This window comes from Macrotis lagotis, chromosome 5 (assembly GCF_037893015.1).
Source record: "Macrotis lagotis isolate mMagLag1 chromosome 5, bilby.v1.9.chrom.fasta, whole genome shotgun sequence".
Lineage (NCBI taxonomy): Eukaryota > Metazoa > Chordata > Mammalia > Peramelemorphia > Peramelidae > Macrotis > Macrotis lagotis.
In genome coordinates, this window is record NC_133662.1 from 18966950 (window position 1) to 18987291 (window position 20342).

The following is a 20342-nucleotide window of genomic DNA, read 5'->3' on the forward strand; positions in this document are numbered from 1 at the left end:
TGTTGCCCAACCCTGAGGGGGACAAGAGAATCTGTAAATTCTTGGTTTGGGAGAAGTGAGGGGTAGTTCCCATTAAGTGAGGGACCCCTTTGCCTGTTCTATCTCTTAAGGTCCCTGAGCCTCTTCTTGTCACCAGGATGGTGGGTATAGTATTTTCCAGGGCTTTCTGGACAAGTGTTCTGTCTCTGATCCTGCTGGTGCTGAAGTCCCAGATGGTCTTGGGCAGACACACCCCAGGTAAGTGCAAAGCAGAAGCTCCCAGAGACCCCGGATGTGGGGGGGTGGGGTGCGGTTCAAGGGGAGCAGTCTTATCTCTAGCCCAGACCAAAGTAAGGACTGGGGACAGGGCAGCAATTTTTCAATCTCCCCTCCCAAATAAATCTTTCTTTGACCCCTTATTCCTTCCCCCCCTTTTCCTTGGGGTTTAGGGATTTGATAGAGCTCCCCCCCCCCCAGCCCAAGAGCTGATAATTTCAGGCAATTTGTCAATTAACAGTTATTAAGTAGCTACTGTCTATCAGCATTGCGCTAATGCTAAGGATGGAAAAAAAGGCAAAGGACAGTTCCTGGCTTGGAGATCAGTTTAAAGAGGGAGACAACATGCAAATAATTAATTCCGTAGCAACAACAAAGATACAGGATGAATGGAACATAATCAGCAGAGGGAAGGCCCTAACATTAAGGGGGGATCAGGCAAGGTAGGACTTGAGTTGGTTCTTGAAGTAAGCCAGGGAAGTCAGGAGGCTGAGGGGTGGAGGACTAGTATTCTGAGCAGGAGGAGCCCAGAGAGAACTCAGAGGGGTAAGTGAAGAAATGTATAGGAGGAAGAACAAGAACACTAGTGTCACTGGAAAGCAGGATTCTGGGGAAAGTGAAGTGTAAGAAGTCTTCAAAAGTCGGGGGCCAGGTTGTGAAGGGTCTTGAAGGTCAAGGAGAGAATTTTGAATTTAATCTTGGAGGTGACAAGGAGTCATTGGACATTATTGATTAGGAAGGACATGATCAGAGCTGCACCTCTGTCGCTGTCCCTATTGTTTCCCTGCAGCCTGGTGTGGCTCCTGGCATGGCCAGCCTTGGCCTCTTTGGGATCCTCCCCTGCTCTAGAACTGTTCTCCAGAACCTGACCCACTCTGGAGCTCTGTCTCCTGCTCTGCCTCTGGGTGAGCAGATGCTGTGTGTGACCCCCCCCCCCCCCCATTCTCCAGGGCTGGACAAGAGAGGAGGTCTCTTCTAGAGACAGTCTGCCACGGTCTGAGCAGGGGAAGCCCAAGGGCAGTGGGATGTCCCATCCTAGCAGGGGGATGGCTACTGAACCAGCTAACAGCCCCATAACCTGGTGGTGTTAGCCATGGGTGGTCAGGGGCAGGTACATACAAACTGCAAAGTATTGAAGTAGCCATCCAACTAGATGTAAGTCAGACCTTTATTAAGCACCTTACTTTGTACAGGCAGTGTGTTGACTGTGGGGGACACACAGAAAGATATAAGCTTCTGGGGATGAAAACCTCTTTGTACAGACAATTTACATTCAGGACAATTTGGAAACAACCTCCAGAGGAAGACCCTAGAATGAAGGGGGCTGGGAAAGTGTTCCTGCAGAAGAGGGGTTTATCTGGGACTTGAAGGAAGCCAGGGAAATCAGAAGGAGGATGAGGAGGGAGAGTATTCAGATCAGGTAGACAGCAGAAGAAATACGCAGATGTGGGGGTGGAGGGTCTGCTAGGAAGAGCAGCAGCAAAGCCAGTGTCACTGGTCACAGAGAATATGGTTAGGAGGGGGAGTCAGGAATAAGAGACCGACCAGGGAGGAAGAATCAAGGTGTGAAGGGCTTTGAAATTGAAAGAGGATTTTAAATTTGATGTGGAGGTGAAAGGAACTACAGGAGTTTACTGAGCAAGTGATGACAGGATCAGGTATGTGCTTTAGGAAGATCCCTTTGTCAGGAGAATGAAGATGAACTAGATTGAGGAGAGTCTGGGCCCAGGAGACCCACCAGCAGTTATTGTACTAGTGCAAGGGAAGGAGGTGAGGACCTGGATCAGGAGGGTGCAGGGTCAGAACAGAAAAAGGTGATATTCAAGAGACTGCAAAGGGAAAATAAGCAGGGTGTATAAGAGATTCAATATGAGATGAGAGTGAGGATGACACTGAGGGAGTGATTCTAGGAGACTGGGAGGATGGTGGGGCCTCACCTGTAATGGAGAGAAACCATGTTTGAGGAAGAATGATGCTATAAAAAGGCAAGAACAAGGAGGAACTGAGGCATGGTCAATAGATTGTGGCTTAGGCTGAGGTTTCATGTGGACAAATGTGGAAAAAACTAGAAAGGGAAATGGGAGCAGAGGAGAAGACCTTGATCTCTAGGTTAAAGAAGTTGTTCTTTAAACAACCATTGAGAGTCCTGGGGGAGCTGTGTGCTTGGGAGTGAATATTTTAAACCACAGAGATCAGTTAGGAGTCAAAGCAGATGTTGGAGATGGAACCATCACACCTGGATGCTGGAGCTTGTCAGAGACCCACAGTGTAGATTGTGGTCCTGGTGGGAAGGACTGATCTGAGCAAATGCTTGGGGATGGATTCCAGAATTATCACCACATTTCAGGGGGGCCATGGAAGCAAAGAGGGGCCAGAGGCTCCAGATGTGTGCAAGAGTCAGAAGGCCAATGTGAGGAATTTGGTAACATCAGGATCTGAAAGCGGGAGCATCTTAATATATATTTTCCCATTTTAAGAGGCTGAATTTCCCAAGAGAAAACACAAATATCCAGGAAACAAGGAGTCTAGAGATGTTCGAGTTTCCAGGGTGTACAGATCTAGTCTGATTCCATTGGATTGGTGACCACATAGATGTCATTCTGAGTCCCAAAGACTGAGGCCAAGGTTTCTCTCTTCTTCCTAATTCCTTATTCTTTTGAGGGAGCTTAATTTGTTGGTGATTCCCTGAAACTCTGTATCTGCACATAATCCTGGGATCTGAACCTTAGGTATCATCTCAGCCAAGTGTCTCATTTATAGATGAGGTTGCTAAGGCCCCTAAATTAGTAACTTAATCAATGTGACACAGTAGTAATTACCAGGGAAATTTAAGTCAGTATGGTAAATTGCTATATTTGTGTGGGTGAGGATATTTAAGGATTAAAGGTCTTTAAGTTGGGTGGTCATGGTGAGACTGAGAAGAGACCCTGGAGAGCAAAAATCAGTCAGGTTTTCTGACTTTTCTGTGGGAGTGGAGGGCAAAAGAGAGACCCAAGTCCCAAATTACTCTAGGTTTTCTACAGTTGGTGTAAGGCAGAATGGGGATGCCATTCATAGAAATCAGGGAGTCAAGAGGAAGATGTGATTTCAGGGACAAGATTCTGACTTTTACATGTTTAGTTTGAGGTGCTTGGGAACATCTGGGTAGAGATGTTTGACAGGAAGCTGGAAATGTAGGAAGCGAGACTACAAGAAAGGGTGAACCAAGATCAGTATTCAGAAAATATCTCTAGAGAAGGAGAAATGAAGGGGGTGGGAGGTAATAGAAGTCTGAGAGAGAAAGAGGAAGTATGGAGAGAGGAGAATAGAGGGTGGTGACTTTGGATCATGAATATTTTTAGTGATTTGCAATTTCTTTCTCCAGCTCCCCAGAGTCATATTTGAACTTAGGTCTTCCTGATTCCAAGCCCAATGCTCCATCTCCTAGGCCAAACTAGTTGTTGAGAACCCTGACTTCTATTTCAGAAAAGGTCCTGTCCTGCTTCATTTTATTCCTTTCTCTGTACCTGCTTCCTCCTCAACCCCCTTGCCAAGCTTATCATGGACATGCACCCACCCTTTCCTCACTGTTCTTCTCCCCTATACTCCCCCAAGTAAAATTTGGATCTGAGAGCTGTGATAAAATCTATTTTTGCATTCTTTTTTGAATATCTTTTATTTCAAAGCCAATGTCAACGTTTCATCCTTCATGAACTTTGCTGTATCTGAACCTGGCTGCATCTGAACCTTCTGCTCCTGGGGATTCTCTCCTCTCTGGGATTTTGTGACTCTGCTCTCTCTTGGTTTTCTCCTTCCCTGACTGATCTCTCTTTCTCAGACCATTAGCAGGCTTCTCATCCACATCCTGTGCCCTAAATGGGCATGTTTCCTAAGGCCCTGGCCTGGGTCCTCTTCTCTCCTCTCTCCTATTACTTCATCTGCTTCCATAGCCTTCATCCCCATCTCTGTTCAGATGATTCCTAGATCTGTGTCTCCTACCCCAGGCTCGTTACCGTATCACTTGCTGCCTCCTGGGTGTCTCTAAGCTGTCTTAAACACCTCTCCCAAACTGAACTCATTGCTTTCTCCCAAACCCAAACCTCTTTTCCACTTTCCTATTCATAATATATATCATACAATTCTTCTAGTCTCATGATTCAAGACTTTGGTTTCATTTCTGATTCTTCCACTCCCCCCTCCACAGAGTCACTGCCATTAGATCCCTTATATCTGGCAGATGAAAGATGAAATGACTGAGCAAACAAAGGTTCGAGCTTCTGAGTACATAGGTTTATTAAACTATATAGGCCAATTATTCCACAAACTGGAACTAGATCAACTTAGGACTGGGACCTGAAAAGAGGGGAGACAAACTGGTATATAGTTTAAAAAATTAATTAAATAAGGCCAATGAATTAAAAGGAAATAATACAGCATTTGGTAACTTGGATTCTAATTAGAGAAAAGATTAGGGATTTTCCCAATTGGAAGTGTTGCCACTGGGATTTTTTGGGATATTGTATAATGAAGGAGTTTGAGAACTCTCTGAGATTTTACAACTTCTCAGGATTTTATTACAAATTATTACAAAGTAAACAAAGTTAAAATGTTTCCTTCTTCAGAAGGGTCAACAAGAACTTTAGGACAGTGTGAATAACAAAAGGCTTGGAACAGTTGCTTGGGAGACAGAGAGAGAGACAAATGGAGAGAGATCTAGCCCAGGTTTTATAACCTTGCCCCTTAACTGGGCACTGAGGGCAAAAGGGAAAATCCCTCTTCACCCTACATGATTGAAACCAGGTAGACTGCTGAAAGCTGGGAATGAAGAGACAGGAAACAAATGTTTCATTAAACAATGAAACAACAGGAGTCAATTTACATCTCCAGAGCAAAGAGTCTTTCACATCCTTAACAAGATTCCCACATGTAACAGCATTAAAAATTGTAGAACTTGTTTCTGATCATAATTTTTCTTAATTCTCTGCATCATTTACCCCACACACTCCTGAATTATTCAGGACCCAGATTTTTTTGGGAATTTCAGGATCCATTTGGAGATGAATGCATTGCAGTGAGAACTCCATTGGGCAGACTTCAGAGAATAACTATTGTCCGGACTCGTAAAGCTGACTGGCATCCTGCAGAGGTCACTATTGGAGATGTACAGCTGATGACCTAGAGAAACAAAACTCGGAAAAAAAAATATTGAGCAAGTAAAACCAGAGAAAGAGACTTTAACAGAGAAAACTATTTAACAGAGTCCAATAATTAGAAAAAACTGAAAAGAATATAAAGAGCAAGAAATATACTTTATGATCCTGTCAGTATCTTTTAAAAAATATTTATTTAAGGCAATGGGGTTAAGTGACTTGCCCAAGCTAGGTAATTATTAAGTGTCTGAGGTCCTCCTGATTCCAGGGCTGGTGCTCTATTCACTGTGCTGCCTAGCTGCCCCCCTAAGTCAATATCAAAATTCTTTTCATAAAAACATATATATCTATAACACAGATTCATCAACGGATGTCACATTAAATTGTAACCAAAAGCTCAAGAATAGTATAGACAAATGTACTGAATAATCATTTTAGAATTCTACATGCCCAGTAAGTAGTTTGCAACAAAATTTTCTATCTTGACTTTAGCCATATTTAGAATGAACAAAAATTCATGCTGAGGAAGAAAAATTTTCGAGATTACTCCTTTAAGGCAGTTAAAAAAATAGACCAAAAAATAGCATTACCCTAATATAAGCAGTCATACTGATATTTCTTTTCTAAGGGAACTTGTTGTGATAAAGAATCGCATACTTTGTTAAAAAATCCAAGACTTGCTAGTTATTAAAGATTTAGAAGATAGAGTTCCAATGGCTCACTCTCCTACTATATTATGGTACACCTGGCATGATTATGGCAATTTGCTATTTAAGCATACACACAGGGACATGAGGACATGTTCCCTCATGTATTAGATGTCCTTTACAGGCAGTGGTTCCAGACAATCCTTTTCAATGAGCCAGGTTCCAGGTATGTCAACATAGTGCTACCTTCTAAAGAATCTTTTCTCAACCAAGATTGTTTTCTCAAAAGCCACCCACTCCATCTGCAGTATTCTAGTCAAATCTCATAGTTTAATGGCTTCACTGGCATATTGTTCTCTTTTTATTTTAATATACCTGATGTCAGACAGATCAATTATCAATATATTGTAATACAGCAATTACCTATAACTAGAGCTTCAGGTAACTTGAGCACTAAGGAATCAGAGTGTCTCAGGCTGTAGATTGGTATAAGAGATCCAGATAAAAATCATAACTTAATTGTTGCTCATGTATCTAAGGACAGTGTTGTAAAGGAAATACAATAAGCAGAATTTGAGATGTAAAAATACAATGATCCTAATTCACATTTAGAATTGAATTTTTTTTAAAAAGCACTTTTTACAATGAACCCATTTAGTTATTAAACTATGTTTAAAATAACTAAAATATCTCCTTTGGCTAGGAAATTGTCCATCATCTCCAGACTTCTCACATAACAATTAGCTAGAGATTGCCAGAGAAATCTCAAATTATCACTATTATTTTATTTTTCTCGTATTACTTAGTTGCTTTTATCTCAAAGCAAGCAACCACAGTTTTGGGATATATTTTTCCAAAATAGTCCCAGTTTGGGGCAGGTAGTTGGTGCAGTGGATAGAGCACTGACCCTGGAGTCAGGAGGACCTGAGTTTAAATCCAGTCTCAAACACTTAATAATGACCTAGCTGTGTGACCTTGGACAAGTCAGTTCACCCCACTGCTTTGCAAGAACATAAAAAATGAACCAAAACAGTCCCAGTTTACATATATAGCTGGAAACTTATATAAAGACAATTCACATTAATCCTGTTTAATTACTAGTCATATTCAAACTATAAATGATTACTTTCAGAATTCTTAAAAACCATTAGAACACCTTAGCTGACTTTAAATTACCACATGTATTATTAATTACAATGTATTAAAACAATAATAAGGACAACCAGGTAATCAAGTCAATTAACACATGTATGATCAAATTTTACAAAACAATATGTCCATAATTATATTTTATATATATATATTACTTAGTAATATTTGGAATCCTAGTGGTGGTCTTGGTTTTGATATTTTTTTCATCATCCTTATAAAATGATCAGGTATTAATTCAAGGCTTCAATACTATTACAGAATTAAATAGCTTATATATTCATGAGATAACCAAATAATTATGTTTACAAAGGCATATCACATAATTCATAAGGGTTTTTTTTCACATCTTACTTATAGACCCCCACACACACACACACAAATCAGCAGAAAACATCCCACAGTTAGGACATACTTACAAGTTTCCTGTTCTTTGGTCTGTAATTTACATGAGAGAAGAAATCTGCAATTTTTGACTTCTTTTAAAATTAAACATAAATTACTACCTTACATTAAACATAAGATACTTAGGCTAACATCTCACTTCCTTGAAACAAAAATCAAACAATGAAGAGGGTTCCTTAATTTAAAGGCTGATCTTATAACTCATGTTACATTGTTTTACATGCTTATTTACCTCTATCTAAAATATGCTTTTGTTTTTAAGAAAATGAGAACTCCCAAGGATTCAAACTTGTACATATGATAATTTTAAAAACCTCAATTAATTCTTATTTATGCCATGGATGTTAGTCAATGTTACATTCACATCAAATTAGATTTTAAATAGATACATTTTCTTACTTTCAAATAACAGATGTTAAATAGAGTTTACTTTAGTCAGATATATATATATATATTATATATATATATATGTATGTATTCCTTTTCATTAACATATGATGAGAAAAGATTATTACACTTTTTTTCACCAAGAGAGAACCTAGTGAGCTTTTTTTGACAATGGATTATCAATATTAATTTAACATCAAACCAAATCAGATTACAAAATTTAGTACAGTATTTTTCTTTCCCAAAATAAATACTCTCCAGTTTAGCAATTTTCTTTATTAACTACAAAGTACAGACCTTTCTCATCAAAAGTCTTCCATCCCCCTTTTTAAAGTGTCTTGCGGGAAGGATGTCCCTAAAGAATTCAGCACTTATTTCCAGGTCAAATGAAACAATAAGTCAACAAATAACTACATTTTTTTAAATGCAAGAGTATATGTAAGTTCTCAATTAATTAGCACATGTTGAATACAACTGACAATATTAGGTTAAGAAAAACTTAACTTACACACTTTCAAATGCAACCCATAGATGATCTCAGTCTCTTTTTTTTCCTTTTCTTCTAAAAAGTCAGGCACAGCTCATCTGCAAATAATGCTAAATTTTATTTATTTTCTAATTTAAACTTGATTTAAATGAAAAGATATATATGCTTTACAACTTCTAATCCAGGTCAAATGGTATAAAAATTGGATAGTAAAGAGGTTAATTCAATTCTTATTACTTAATTTCAAACTAGCCCCTTTAAAACAATTAAATCCAAAGCCCAAAATAAAAGGAATAACATATAACTCAGGTAGCAATCAGAATTATTTCAGATCTGAATTACATACACAGACAGAAGACTTTTCAACACAGACACAAGTACAATTCTTTTGAACAGAGAGGTTACACATTTACCAAAGTGAAGTTTGTTTTCTTTTGACACCCTGGCTGGCACCAAAATCTCAAAGGTAGAAACATTTTCCCCATCTCTCTAGGCCAGTGGAAAGGTGTGAAAATGTCCTATTGATTTTTTAAATACACACACACACACACATACATGCACAGGCACATATACATAATATACATATTATTAATTTTTTTGAATTGTAACAAGACCAGTCAAAAATTAGAATCAGTTAAATGTCCTTAATATGTTTGAATGCATTCTTAAGTTATTTTATGAAGTTCAAATCTAGTTACTCTATTACAGAGATCTTAGTTACTGGCATAGGCTTAATTAAAATGAAATCTGAATTTCCCAGCACAGGTTTTATTCTTCCCCTTTTGTCTCTTATTCAGTTGACCACATGTCATGACACTCAGTCTGGCCTTTTCCCCTTTCTCCACAACCCCAAAGCTGGGGCTTCTTGGCTGAGTTAATGCCTTTTGAGAATGGGGGTTGGAATCTAGTAAACACATGTCTACATGGAAGGAAGCTATGGGGCTAGACCAAGTTTTGGGGATCTTTACCCATTGGGATTTGCATTCCAGCTGGGACAGAGGATTGAGCTTTTGGACCTAAGAAGTAAGAACCTTTTCCTACCCCTCCTCCCCAAAGACATTCCAAGGGAATGGGGTCTGCAAAGAGGGACAGAGAGTATTTCAAAAAGAAAGAGAAAAAGCAAAGGTTGAGCCATAGATAAGAAATCACCCTGCAGGAGTGGAGGCAGAGTCTGTAACCAGCCACTTCCTTCTCAACAAACAAACTCTCAGTGAAAAAATCCACTCCTGGATTACCCCCAAAGACAAATTTAAGCTACTCAAAAGAAGGGCTCAGAAGCCATCTTCAAATCATCAGAGTACTGCCTTCACCCATCAAGGTCTGACACAAAACAGACCCCCCAACAGGGGGCCTCAAGGAGTGACCCCAACTCTGGCATCCCAGATTGTTAACTAGTCTATCCAAACACAGCACAAAACCTAGTCTTCTCAAGGACTGGACTTCAGAAACTGTCCCCTGCAAATTCCCCGAGAGCAAGGGAAAAGCTTAAAATGGGAAGTACTTTCTTGAGAGTCCAGTTTAGCCAGATTTAGAAAAAGCAGCCTAGTCCAGAGTTTCTCTCACCTCATAGACTCCAAGAAGATTCAGAGAGATTCAGTGGGTCTCCTCTGGGTCACCAAAATGTTGCTGCTGGGATTTTTGTGGTACTGAATAACAAAGGAATTCATGAGTTCTCTGAGATTTTAAAACTGCTCAGTATTTTATTACAAATTATTGCAAAGTAAACAGGTAAAAACTTTTCCTCCTTTTGAAGGGTCAATAAGCACTATAAAACAGGGTGCATAACAAAAGGCCAGGTGAGGTTGCTTGGGAGACAGACAGAGACAAAGAGAGGGAGAGAGAGGCAAGAATAAGACAGTCAGGAAAACCTGAGTGGGCCAGAGAGAGCAGACCTGCTCAAGTGGAGGTCCAGCCCAGATTTTCTAGCCTTGCCCCTTATCTGGGCACAAAAGGGGAAATCCCTTCCTCCCTACATGACTGAATCCAGAAAGAAGGCTGAAGACTATGGACTGGGAATGAGGAGACAGGATACAAATTTTACATTAAACAGTGAAACAATAGGAGTCAATTTACATCTCAAGAGCAAAGAGCCTTCTACACCATTAACAAGATTCCAATATTTCACAGCATTAAAAATTACAGAATTTCTTTCTGGTTATAATTTTTCTACATTCATAATTCTCTGCATCAGAAGAAGGAGAGCAAACAGGTGCAATTCTCTTGAAATCTTAAAAAGAGATGTTCCCCCTCACCAAGTCTATGAACAATCCTAGGAGCTTGGAAAGAATGGCTGATAGAACACTAAGGGACCAGTTTTCAGATAAGACTTATAGTGTGTGGGATGTTCAATTGTGAGAAAACACTTTGCCCAAGTCCTTGGATCTGCCCTTGTATCTGATCAGCATAACTTGGAGCCTTAGCTAAGGGTCTCTAAGCAGCAAGGACTCCAGCTGTCCAGCCATGCAGGGCTAGGTTCTGTTCACCATAATTTCCTTAGGTTAAAAATGAAACATCAAAGTTAGTTTTATAAATGAAATTTAATTCTCTAGGATCTTACCTAAACCCACAGGTGGATGACACCCTTACAGATGCCAGCACTGACACAACATTTTGGGGCCATTTTATACAAAACGAATAAAAAATTATAAAACTTTTGGTGACCAGCCAATGAGATCTCACATAGATGACATGGATTTACAATATGATTCTCTTAAACATTATCATATTTACTTAAAATTCCTATTGACAAGAATTCCACTTATGCTGAAGAGTAAATGTTTACAAATAGCAATAGTATTAACTCTGATCATCCAGGAGATCTCTTATCTTGAAGTTGGTTCATCAGGTATTAACATTGAGATAAGCAGATAGTATTGACACAGGTGATGTCAACATTGTAGGAGACAGGCTTTACCATGCAGACTGACATTTTTTAACTGTTAGTTAAAGACTACGAGAGTAATTTATAATCAGAAATACAAAGAATTCCAATTAGAATATTATATTGGACATTTTAAACAAGGAAATAAGGTTTTCTCCCCATTTCCACAATTGAATACAATTTTCTCACAAGACAGAAATTGGACTCTACCCATAATTTAATAGAAAGGAAACTGAGTCAGCTCCACAACACTTCCCACAATTCTATACTTGCTAGACTAATCCCTCAGTTTCCTCCTCCATACAACCCTCTCTCTCCCATGGCCCCATATGAGTAGACCCTCCATCTCTTCTTGTTGGGGGCGAGGTTTAGATCTGGGAATTCTCACAAGGGAAAGAATCCACATTTTAGCCTGGAGTTCAAACAGCTCAGGCTTTATTTTACAAGCCTGACAGGTTTATATTAGCTCCTTGAAGATAGGTTGAATAATTAAAGTTGGACGAGAAACCTGAGGGAGATAGAGTGACAAAGGAAGCAGCCTGGAGACCAGGCAGAGCTGAGTGTGTGAGGGAAAGGAGAGACAGGCATGGGGGGGCTTAGTCTAGTCATGTTAAAGAAAGGACAAGGATTCTCCAGGGGTCTAGGCCAGGGGCACATGGCTCTAGCTTACAGAGAGAAAGAAAATGTCCATCCTTATAGGAGAAAGAAGGGAGCAGAGAGAACTTCTGTGAATTAAATGTCTTCTATAATGGGTTGGACCAGGGGGTGCTTGGGGAGTGGTCCCACCTTGGATTCAGATATTCTCCAACAAGTGAGCTACTTCTTGGTCTTTCTTCTCCCAAAGTGTGTGACCTCTAAGTCCAACACATCATTTCCTGTAGAAGATGATTGTCTTCTTAACTTTGACCCATCAATGGAAGCTCAGCCAACCCATAAAGACTGAAAGCCAGAAGTTGGAGGAGGCAGAACCAGGGAACTTGCTCTTGTCTTGGTGAATTTACATTTAACTGTGGAGTTTCTTTTTACAATAGGAGTCAATTTACATATGATTAGGGTCCATGCAGCCCAGGGAGCCCTCAGACTGGCTGGGATAACTTAGACTACACAGATATTTTTCACCCACATTACTGTGTCTCATAATCACTCTTCCTTGTTTCTACTCTCTGGTCACTCTAGATTTTCACACTACTAAAAATGTGTTTTTTTTCTTAAAAGTAAATCTTACTAAATCACTCTTCTCAATAGAAGCCATGGCTTCCTATTTCTTCTCTGATCAGCTAAAACTTACTCTATTTATTCCTTCACAATCTGGCTCCAATTCTATCTCATAGGACTCTGTGATTTGCCCAAACTGGTCTTTTCCTCACCCACTGCACTCATCTCTATTCACCATAATTTCCTTAGGCTAAAAAGGAACTAATGTTAGTAGTTTTTTTTAATAAAAGAAAGATTTTATTTATTTTGAATTTTTCCCCTAATCTTACTTCCCTTTCCCCAGTCCCCACAGAAGGTAGTCAGTCTTTACATCGTTTCCATGGTATCCATTGATTTCAGTTGAATGTGAAGAGAAAAAAATCATATCCTTAAGGAAGAAAAACAAAGTATAAGAGACAGCAAAATTACATAATAAAATAATGGATTTTTTTTTAAATGAAAGGTAATAGCCTTTGGTCTTATTTCAAACTCCACATTTTTTACTCTGGATACAGATGGTATTCTCCATCACAGATAGCCTAGAGTTGTGCCTGATTGTTGCACCAATGTTATGATCAAGTCCAACAAGGTTGAACATCACCCCCATGTTGCTGTTAGCATGTAGTGTTTTTCTGGTTCTGCTTATCTTGCTCAGCATCAGTTCATGCAGATACCTCCAGGCCTCCCTGAATTCCCATCCTTCCTGGTTTCTAATAGAATAATAGTGCTTCACATACATATGCCACAATAGCGTCATTTTTATAAATGAAGTATTAATCTCTTGGATCTTAGAAACAAATTTTGGGTGGCTGGGAGGATTCAAGCAAAGAGCCATAGGAATTTTGGTGACCAACCAATCCGATTTCACATAATCCTTAAAGATGTCACAGATCTTAACTTAAGGCTTCTGTATCCTGTTTTACAAAACAGATAAAAATTAGGATAGAAGGAAGTCCATTGTATCCTACTGTGGGCACACGGATCAATTCCCACTCAAATTAGTGTTTTTTAGCTCACTGTCTTTCCACAGCTGTTAAAATTCAGCTTTAGAATTCTATCAATAACAGAAAATAAGTTGAGACAGAGAGGCAGGGTCTACCTTCAGATCTCTATTGATAAGGACATAATTCCTGCCTAGGGCAAGTCAGTATCCAGACCTACATTCCAGACTTGTAGACCCCAACTAGGGATTCATAGGTCAATTTTAAATCAGAAATATAGATCAGAAATGTCAATTCCATAAAAGATAAATCAGATTAGACATCTCCTATCTCTGGAATATGCCCCTGGGCATCCCCCATTCCTGGACTACACTCCCTCCTTCCCCTGTCTCATGGATCCCCTTCCTTTCAGGTCCAGACCAAGCACCCCTTTCTAGGGGAAACCTTTCCTGATCCCCTAAATTCCAGGGTCTTCCTCCCTCTGCATCTTGTCTTCCTTTGCATTTGTCCTGTCTCTACTTTCATGAACACTTCTCCATCCCGGCTGAACATCAGTCTGGGGATTGTTCCATTCTTCATGTCTGCATTGCCTCCACCTAACACGAGGCCTTGCATACAGTGAGCACTTAATAGATGCTCCTTACCTGAGCCCTCTCCTTGGGGAAGCGCAGCAGAGCCCAGAGAAGGGGAGACCGAGGATAAAGAGTCAGGAATCCGCGGGGAGGGTGGGGTGCCGGGACACAGGGCGGGGGCAGCCTGTGCCAGGAGGGGGGGGGGCTGTGCCAGGGCCTGGCTTCTGGCTGAGCGAGTTCACCTAGGGGAAAAGTCCGGAGCGGCTGCCCCAGGCCGGGGGCGTGTCCGCGGGGCAGCTCCGGTTCCGGTCCCGCCTCCACTCCGGATTTCCGGTGTGACCTCATCGCTGGGGCCTCTGGCCCCCCGAGGGTGACGCTGAGCATGCGCAGAAAGGGCAGCGGGGGCTGGCGGCCTCCTCCTGGGTGGTGGATTCGAGGGGGGAGGGGCGTGCCCGTCCGGCTGACCCGCCCCCGTGCCCCCCCCAGAGCACTTCACGGAGCACGGGAAGCACGAGTGTCACCACGAGAACGGGACGCAGCGCGTGCGCTACATGGACAGATACATCTACAACCGGCAGGAGTACGTGCGCTTCGACAGCGACGTCGGGGAGTTCGTGGCGGTGACGGAGCTGGGGCGGCCCATCGCGGAGTCCTTGAACAGCCAGAAGGAGATCCTGGAGCAGAAGCGGGCAGAGGTGGACACCGTGTGCAGACACAACTACGAGATAGCTGAGCGCTTCTTAGTGCCCCGGAGCGGTGAGTGGGGGGGCGGGGGGGTGAAGACGGGAGATCGAGGGGAGACTGAGGCCCAGCGGCCCCTCCCCGCGGCCCGGCGCCCCGGAGCCCCTTGTCCTCGGTCCGACCCAGACGCGTCGCCTCCTCGGGCTCCAACGGGGGTACATGGCGCCGGGCCCAGCCCCGAGGCCCCCCACGCGGGGCGCCCCCTCCACGAGGCCGCGGGGCTCCCGGGCCTGGACTCTGCGGGACGCATCTCCCCGAGCTCTCATCCGGCCCTGGACGGGCCCGCCGTGACCCTGGACCAGTCCCGGGACTCTGCCTCAGTTTCCTCGTCTGTAGTTTGAGCCGGAGAAGAAAACAGAACCAGGCCCAGTGGGGCCACCGAGCGGACCGGGCCTGGCCCGGGACCGGACACAAAGTGGTTCAGATAAACCGCGACCCAAGTGCTCAGGGCCCGGTGCCCCGGACCTTTCCACATCTGCAACAAACTCCTCCCCTGTCCCTGACACTGAGCTCCGCAGCGGCCTCCCGGCTCTGCCCTCTCCTGCCTCCCCCACCTGTCCCCCAGCCTTCTCCGGGCGCACGGACCCTCATGACCGAGGCCTCATCTCTCAGATTGTCTTTCCCCAGAACCCAGACATATTCCTGCTTCTCCCTGGACTCAGACTCGGGATGCTCAGGTGTCTACTGGGCTGAGATGGTCCCCACGGGTCTCCTGATTCACCGTTTCTTCAGTGGATTGATCACAGTAATTAGTATTTGAGCTGGAAATCTTTTTGACATACTGTATGATCCGCATCTATAACACACTTTTGCAGTTAGTCCATGACCAAGTTTTCCTTTTAATTCCCACCAGCTCATTACTTCTTCTGTCACTGAATCCTGATGCTCTGGGGCCTGGATCACTCAGCCCCATGGACTCCTGGGCTCCAGCTGCTAGTTCAGATCCCCAGTCTTAGGGGGAACGTAGATGCCCATTTCTAGCCCTGGGGAGAAGAGGAGAGCTGAGCCCAGTCACAGATCAGTGACAGAGGTGGGAGCTGCACAAGGAGACCCGCTCTGTCTCCTTCACTCAGGATCTTTCTTCTTTCTTACAGTTGTGCCCGAGGTGATTGTGTATCCATCCAAGCTGACTCCCCTGGGACACCACAACCTGCTCGTCTGCTCTGTCACTGGTTTCTATCCTGGGGACATTGAGGTCAGGTGGTTCCTGAATGGGCAGGAGGAGACAGCTGGGGTTGTGTCCACAGGCCTGATGAGCAATGGAGACTGGACCTTCCAGATCCTGGTGATGCTGGAAATGACCCCCAAGCATGGAGATGTCTACACCTGCCATGTGGAGCATTCCAGCCTTGACAGTCCTGTCATCTTGGACTGGAGTGAGATAGTGCTCTCTCATCCCTCTAGTTCTAACATTGCTCAGGACATGGAACTAGCTCTGAGAACCCTTAGTGTATTCTATACCCTCTTTTCTTCTGGCCTGGGTCAATACAAACCCCATGTGGTTCTACCCAGCTCCCCTTTTCCATGGCACAGGCCCTAGTGCCAAGGCTAAACTAAGAGCTATGGAAACTGAGATCCTTGCTGGCTACTTGCTGGCCCTAATCCTGGGAGCTGGCCTTTCTCTGGGACTCTGTGATCAGCCTACAGACCCCTGCCCCTGGTGTACGGGAGCTGGGCTTTGAGATGGATTGTGTCTCTAATGAGCTTTCACTCTCTTGAGTCCCAAAAGGCCCTTTGTCCATCTGTCCCATTCTTTTTTTTTTTTTAATATTTAATATTTATTCTCATTTTGTACAAATGCTTTTTATACATTAATAAAATATTCTTGTTTAAGAGTAAATAAAATACCCCTTCCCTAAAAAAATTTAGACTCGCTTGAGCAATAAACTAAAGGGGAGAGAAAAAATTAAAATAAAAAAAATAGTAATAATTGTAGGTATGTGTCCCATCCTTTCTTACAAAGGATTTAGCCAATTTCTCAGGCTCCCTCAGACCCTTCTGCTCACAAATGAATCTGGCTCATGGGGGGAAAGTTTTGATCATTGGTGTCTCTTCTCCCCAGAAGCACAGTCTGAATCTGCCCAGAGTAAGATGCTGACTGGAGTCGGGGGCCTGGTGTTGGGGCTGATCTTTTTGGGGGTTGGCCTCATTGTCCACCAGAGGAGTCAAAAAGGTGAGATGCTCTGGGCACCCTGAGATTCCCCCTCCCCTCCAAGATCTCCTGCAGGCCAGAGAGAGTGAAGGGGTGGTCTGGCCCAGGCTTTGGCTCTTCTTTCCCAGGAATTTATAGAATAAGGTGAAGGGGGTCAGATCCCAGGGCAAAGGCCTTAGGGAATCCCATATTCACTGGTAGAGACAGGCTTAGGAGATATCTCAGGTTTGATCCTTTAACCCCTTCCCCTGCTATTCACCTGCCCCACCCAAGTATTGATTAAGGACTTTCCCTGAGGTGTTGGGGCCTAGACTGGGCAGTGAAAGGAGCCTTCTCTCTCCCTCAGTGCTCATAACTTTGTTCCCTTTACTTCTATGACTTACAAGTATGTGTATGTCTATCTCTCTTCTTTTCTCAGGAAATCGGGGTTCACTGCCAACAGGTAAGATCTTCTGCCCAGGTGGGATCAGGAGTCTCAAAGCTACATTCTCTGCCCAGGGGGCCTGAGGCTAAGGAGACATTTGGGGGCCCTTAGTGGGAAGAAGTAGTTCTGCTTGTGGCTTCAGACCCACATGTTGATTCTTCTTTGACTATTCTGTGTCCTCTGCAGGGCTCCTGAGCTGATCCCTGAGGCTGTGTCCCCTGGACTGTGGCCTCCCCTCAGCCTCCCTCCCACATTTGGAGGCCTCTGCTTGTGCCCAGATCTCCAGGAGGTTAGCTCTGCTGACCCTTCCCTGGAATAGCTCCTACCCTGTCACTTTGACTCTGTCTGGATTCTGGTATTTCTCCACCAGAACTTTAAAGACCTCTTCCCTCTCCTTTGCTCTTGCACCCATGATTTATACATTTCTGTCCCTTTAATCTTCACTCCAAAAGTAGAAGATTGAGAATCAGTGTGGCTGATATGGAGATAAAAGAAAGGGAAGCAGAGGAGGAAACTGCAGCATTTCAAATTTGTAGAATCTATCAAAGTGTGAAATGTCTCCAGAGGTGAAGCCTGGGATCCATCCACATTATCCTGAATGTGTCTTGCCCTTGTCCTTCCATAAATGCAGCAGAGGATGATTAACCAACGTGCTGCTGGCCTTTCTCTGCATTTCATGATATAAAATTGATACCAATGACCCTCACAGACTCTCTGTCCAGAAATCTCAACTTTCCCTGTGTGATGGGCCTACCTCTTTCAGATCGTCCCTCTCTCTGATGACTTTCCTTCTATCACTTCTGCTCAGATTGATCATAAACTGTAACCTGCGCTTGCTGTCATGTGCCTCTCCATTGAAAAAATTAAAGTTTTAATAAAACATTTGTGTTTACAATATACCCTATCCCCTTTTAACAATTTTTTATTTGCAATTTATATGCAATTATACATATCCGGTCTTCTCACTTCTTCCACATAGTATTTATTTTCTCTTCTCTGTGACTCGGCTTGGTAACTATCTTTCCATACTATTCACCCCCATTTTGAAGTCTTGGTTATGTTTCTTCCAGGTTCTGCTGACACTTTTCTATCAGTTCATTCCATGATTCTCTGCATTTCTCATTCTTGTTCTGTTACCATCCAATTGTATTATATTCATTTGCCACACACTTTCCTTAGTCCTTTCTCAGTTGATGGCACCTACTTTGCTTCTATTCTTTGCTACCACAAAGTATTATTTTGAATATTTTGATACATATTTATATAGAGAGACATATATGCAATTTTGAGATATTTTTTGCCCATTTTGACACCCTTGGCATGTATGTTAAGCAGTGAGATCACAGAATCAAAGGGCCTGGAGATGTTGATACTTGAGCACAATCTTAAATTGTTCTTTCACCATTGTTGTTCAAGTTCATGACCTGGAAACAGAAGCAGGGGGGCCAGTAAGCAGGAGCCTCCAGGGCATGAGGCCATTGAGCTGAGGAAGGGGAGTGAAGAGAGACCGTGATCTTGGTCCTCTGCCCCTGGAACAGGACTTTGGGGCTCTGACCACATTCAGATCCTGATCACAGTCTAGACCCCCCCCCCCCACCTCAGCCCCATGGCAGAGGGAGGTGCTTATGGTCATTCACAGACCAGGAGGGAGGACAGAGCCTCACACACTGAGACCCTTGTGGGAGTGTCCCAAAAGCTCAGGAAGCACCACAAAACCAGGCCCAGGCTGGGAAAATGAGTGAGCAGGGAAACGAGGAAGACCATGGAGAAATATTTTGCAAATGAGCCCAAGAAGGATCAAAATACTTCGTCTGAAGATGAGGAAGCACAAGCACCTGCATCCAAAGGCTCCACGAAAAACAGAAATTGGGCTCACGCTATGACAGCTCAAAAAAGAATTTGAAAATCAAATGAGGGAGTTGGAAGTAAAACTGGGAAAAGAAAGGAGAGAGATGCAGGAAAAACATGAAAATGAAGTCAGCAGCTTAGTCAAGGAAATCCAAAAAAATGCTGAAGAAAATAGCATGCTAAAAACTAGCTTAGGTCAAATGGATAAAACAGTTCAAAAACTTATTGAGGAGAAGAATGCTTTAAAAAGCAAAATTGGACAGATGGAAAAAGAGATAAGAAAACTCTCTGAGGAGAACAAATCCTTCAGACAAAGAATAGAATTCAGGGAGAATTGATGAATTTACCAGAAATCAGGAATCAATACTTCAAAACCAAAAAAATGAAAAATTAGAAGAAAATTTTGAAATATCTCATTGAAAAAACAACTGATATGGAAAACAGACTTAGGAAAGATAATTTAAAAATTATTGGAATACCTGAAAGTCATGATCAGGAAAAGAACCTTGACATCATTTTCAAAGAATTACTACAGGAAAATTGCCCTGATATTCTAGAAGCAGAGGGCAAAATGGAAATGGAGAGAATCCACCGAATACCCCGAGAAAAAGATCCCAAAAAACCAACCCCTAGGAATATTATAGCCAAGTTCCAGAACTCCCATGTCAAAGAGAAAATATTACAAGCATCCAGAAAGACACAGTTCAAATATCATGGAGCTGCAGTCAGGATCACACAGGACTTAGCAGCAACTACATTGGAAGCACGTAGGGCTTGGAATACAATATATTGGAAGGCAAAAGAGCTTAGAATGCAGCCAAGAATGAACTACCCAGCAAAGCTGAATGTCCTCTTCCACGGAAAAAGATGGACTTTCAATGAACCAGGGGAATTTCAAATGTTCCTTTTGGAATGGCCAGAGCTGAACAGAAGGTTTGATCTTCAGATACAGGACTCAGGTGAAGCATAGAGAGTGGAGGAGAAGGGGAAAATATGAGGGACTTAATGAGGATGAACTGCATGTATTCCTGCATAGAAAAATGACACTGATAATACTCATATGAACCTTCTCAGTTAATAGAGCAGGTAGAGAGAGCTTTTATAGTTGAAGCACAGGAGAAAGCTGAATT

At 42.7% G+C, this 20342-nt stretch overlaps 1 protein-coding gene and 1 long non-coding RNA gene across 5 annotated transcripts; one reads left to right on the forward strand and one right to left on the reverse strand.

Moving 5' to 3' along the window:
- The first annotated feature begins 34 nt into the window (after positions 1-34).
- On the forward strand, positions 35-18820 carry LOC141523616 (H-2 class II histocompatibility antigen, E-S beta chain-like). Its single transcript, XM_074236936.1, has 6 exons — positions 35-237; positions 14534-14803; positions 15883-16164; positions 16851-16961; positions 17359-17382; positions 17551-18820. The coding sequence occupies exons 1-6, from the start codon at positions 138-140 to the stop codon at positions 17562-17564; spliced, it is 801 nt and encodes a 266-aa protein (XP_074093037.1). The 5' UTR covers positions 35-137; the 3' UTR covers positions 17565-18820.
- On the reverse strand, positions 4781-14367 carry LOC141523617 (uncharacterized). Of its 4 annotated transcripts, none has more exons than XR_012478538.1 (3): positions 14120-14367; positions 10023-12922; positions 4781-8557 (listed from the first exon to the last, which is right to left on the reverse strand). It is a non-coding gene; the product is annotated as an uncharacterized LOC141523617 (long non-coding RNA). The 4 variants fall into 4 exon arrangements; XR_012478537.1 differs by lacking the exon at positions 14120-14367 and having other exon boundaries at positions 10023-10105; positions 12127-14111; XR_012478539.1 differs by lacking the exon at positions 14120-14367 and having other exon boundaries at positions 4781-5423; positions 8481-8557; positions 10023-14111.
- Positions 18821-20342: the final 1522 nt, after the last annotated feature.

Excerpts from the sequence above, each read along its gene's own strand:
- LOC141523616 (XM_074236936.1), top strand. The coding sequence starts at position 138 with ATGGTGGGTATAGTATTTTCCAGGGCTTTCTGGACAAGTGTTCTGTCT. Across the intron at positions 238-14,533 it reads CTTGGGCAGACACACCCCAG|AGCACTTCACGGAGCACGGG; the intron begins GTAAGTGCAAAG and ends TGCCCCCCCCAG. Across the intron at positions 16,962-17,358 it reads CCACCAGAGGAGTCAAAAAG|GAAATCGGGGTTCACTGCCA; the intron begins GTGAGATGCTCT and ends TTCTTTTCTCAG.